At 40.1% G+C, this 3,117-nt stretch overlaps 1 protein-coding gene across 1 annotated transcript; it reads left to right on the top strand.

The window, feature by feature from the left end:
* The first annotated feature begins 1,886 nt into the window (after positions 1–1,886).
* On the top strand, positions 1,887–2,759 carry LOC145996230 (protein GVQW3-like). The gene has a single exon (XM_083132651.1). The coding sequence runs from the start codon at positions 1,887–1,889 to the stop codon at positions 2,757–2,759; it is 873 nt and encodes a 290-aa protein (XP_082988777.1).
* Positions 2,760–3,117: the final 358 nt, after the last annotated feature.

Here is a 3,117-nt window from a genome sequence, read left to right as displayed (position 1 = left end):
ACAGTATTGTTATTCTATGTATTGTATAAGAAATTGTACTATTCTATTACAATATGAACTCTGCAAATTGGTGTAAACCTGTTGAGTTAAATATAATAAATAAATTACCAGAAGGTATTTTCTCTTGACAGGCTTGTGGAGTGTTAAGGTAGACTAAACAGAACAAAAAGTGCATCCGTAAAACACAAGTTATGCCTTACATTAGAAAAATGTAGAGGCAAACTCTTGCAGTTGATTTTAGATGACCCAGCCAAGACAAGTTGTTTGATAAAAGATCAATTTCAATAACTAAGGTAGATGATAACTTAGCAATGCTGTTCAAAAAAGTTCCATTCTTCAGTAATATAAAGAAAGAGAATTTTTGCAAAATAGCGTTAAAGATGTACAGGCAGGGCACAATGTGGAAACAATAGATATCGTGAAGTCACTTATGGATGATCACCCAGAATTTGCTTTTGCCTCCATAAGGTCCATTTGGGTACCTGTCTCCAATGTCGATTGCAAAAGTGCATTTTCTGCATATGGGTGTGTACTCTTCGCAACATCTTAATTGACCGCCCTGAAAACAATTCAAAGTCCTGAATTCGTAAATTTGGCAAACTAGCGCTCCACAGTCTTGTGAATTTCTTTCATTCTTTCAATTCCATGAAGTTAGAAACCCTAAACCAGTAATATAATACGCAATTAAACAAAAATCGTAAATTGGAAATAGAAATGTTGATTTTTTTAAAGACTATTCGTTCTGAAATAGAAAATAGGGGAATTTTTGTGCAGTTGGAAACACTGAACTCGTTCTCCACCACCTGGAGAGAATTGAAATCACATATCAATGCAATGAAGCAAATTCCTCTCGATTTTAGGCAAAATTACAGTAAAGATAAATTGCACAATACCGGACGATTCTACAAAGTGCGTCTTTCCCCTGATCTGTGGCAAAACATGGTTAGGAACTCCAGCAAAATATTATTACAACTTAGATCAACTTGTTTTACAGGCTTTCACGTTAGCAATTCCCTGGAGCAGTTGGTTAAGCGATAGTCTCATTTTCCTATTTTTGTCAAGAACGAAACATCGTAGGTTCAAATCTCACTCACTCCTGATTCTTTTTTTTTTATTGTTGTTTACGTAGTACGAAGTTTTGTAATAATGTAATATAAGATGACATTAAATCACTGTAAATATTTATGTGATGCATACCTCGGAAATGTTTCTACTCATCTTCTTGATTTTTCAGTGATTAGCAGGATTTTTGGCAAGACCTTTCTTTTCATTTAGCTGTCAAAAGCTATGTTAACACACATTAAGAATTAATATATCATAAATACATCTTCTTAAACAGCATGTTGTAATCAAGGTGTCCCCGTTTTAATATCAGGTGGAGGCTCATTGCACAGTGGTTCGGATTCCACTTTAAACTGTAGGTCCAGTCCCGATTAGCTTTACTGTGCATAAAGTTGACTTAAAACACCAAATCAACCAACACATCTCCTTTCAGAGTGGGCCTTCTACGATACTCTAGTCGGCCAGCATCCGAAAATACAGTTCTGCTTCGCGTACACCAGAGTATAATTTCATTTAATATTGTGACTAATTTCACTTTAAAACAACAGATTAAAGCGATAATAGTGTCCAGAATAAGAACCTCAAAGTAGTCTTCACACAAAGTACAAGGTGTGGCTATTAATATCCAGGACTGACGTCACAGCACGAAACCGATCACTCACCCGAGAGGGGTGCTGCTGGTATCCGGTAGATAGTACATCTGCACATGCACCCCGAAGCGCGCGCCAGTTGGAGACAAGAGCTTGGCTGGGAAAGACGCGTCGAAACGTATCTGGTGAAGTGTTGTTGTCGAAGTGGTAAAGTGGTGTTGTGGAAGTGCAGAAATGGAGCAAAGGGTGAACATCAAACTGGGCAAAAGTGCGACAGAAACACATGCAATGTTGAAGCAAGTGTATGGTAAGCAAGCATTATCCCGTTCCCGAACATTTGAATGGTATGGGCATTTTCGGGACGGGCACGAAAGTGTTGAAGATGATGCCCACACCGGAAGGCCGATTTCCGTGCGTACGCCTGAAAAAATTGAGAAAGGGCGCGAGCTTGTAACATCTGATCGGCGACTGACTATTCGAATACTGGCCAGTGAACTGAACATCGACAAAGAGGTGGTTCGCCAAATTCTGACGCAAGACCTAGGGAAACGCAAGGTGTGTTCCAGATTTGTTCCGCACTGTTTATCGGACGAACAAAAGCAACACAGAATGGACACGTGTGGTGAACACATTGACAACGCTGACTCTGACCCTGCTTTCCTGGATTCGATAGTAACGGGTGACGAATCGTGGTGCTACCAATACGACCCTGAAACCAAGAGACAGAGCGCAGAATGGCGGTCTCCCAGCTCCCCTAAACAGAAAAAGTTTCGATTTCAAAAATCAAAGGTCAAAGTCATGTTAATCGCTTTCTTCGATAGTGAAGGACTGATTCATCATGAATTTGTTCCACCTGTCACGACTGTTACAGGACAGTATTACGCAGAAGTTCTTGCCCGACTCCGACAAAGAATTCGCAGAGTACGTCCCCGTTTTCGACAGAATGGAAGTTGGTGTCTGTTACACAACAACATCCGCCCGCACATTGCGTTGCCAGTGAAGCTGTTTTTGGCCAAGCATGAAGTCGTAGAGCTGCATCATCCGCCATACTCTCCTGACTTGGCCCCCGCAGACTTTTTTTGTTCCCAAAACTCAAAACTGTGCTGAAAGGAACACGGTTTGTGGATGTTGAAGACATCAAGAAGCACGTGACGTCGACATTGAAGAGCCTTCCGAAAGAGGACTAAAAGTTGTTTCCGCAACTTATACAGCCGAGCACAGAAGTGTATTACGGTAGGTGGGGATTACTTCGAAACATTAAAAGGGTAAGTTTTTCACGTCATCTGTTCTGGTGTTATTAGAACAGTCCTGGAAATTAATAGCCACACCTTGTATTTTAATCCATTGCCAAACATTTCAGTTGAGAATGATATTATGCATTTCCATTGACCGTATTTTCGATTCATAGTGAATTTGCTAAAAGGACCATGTCAAGAAATCTAAATATGTAAGTTTTACTAGTAAA

This window comes from Lepisma saccharinum, chromosome 12, assembly GCF_977018435.1.
Source record: "Lepisma saccharinum chromosome 12, izLepSacc3.1, whole genome shotgun sequence".
NCBI lineage: Eukaryota > Metazoa > Arthropoda > Insecta > Zygentoma > Lepismatidae > Lepisma > Lepisma saccharinum.
Note: the sequence above shows the minus strand (reverse complement) of the source record. Positions and strands in the feature narration are given on the sequence as shown.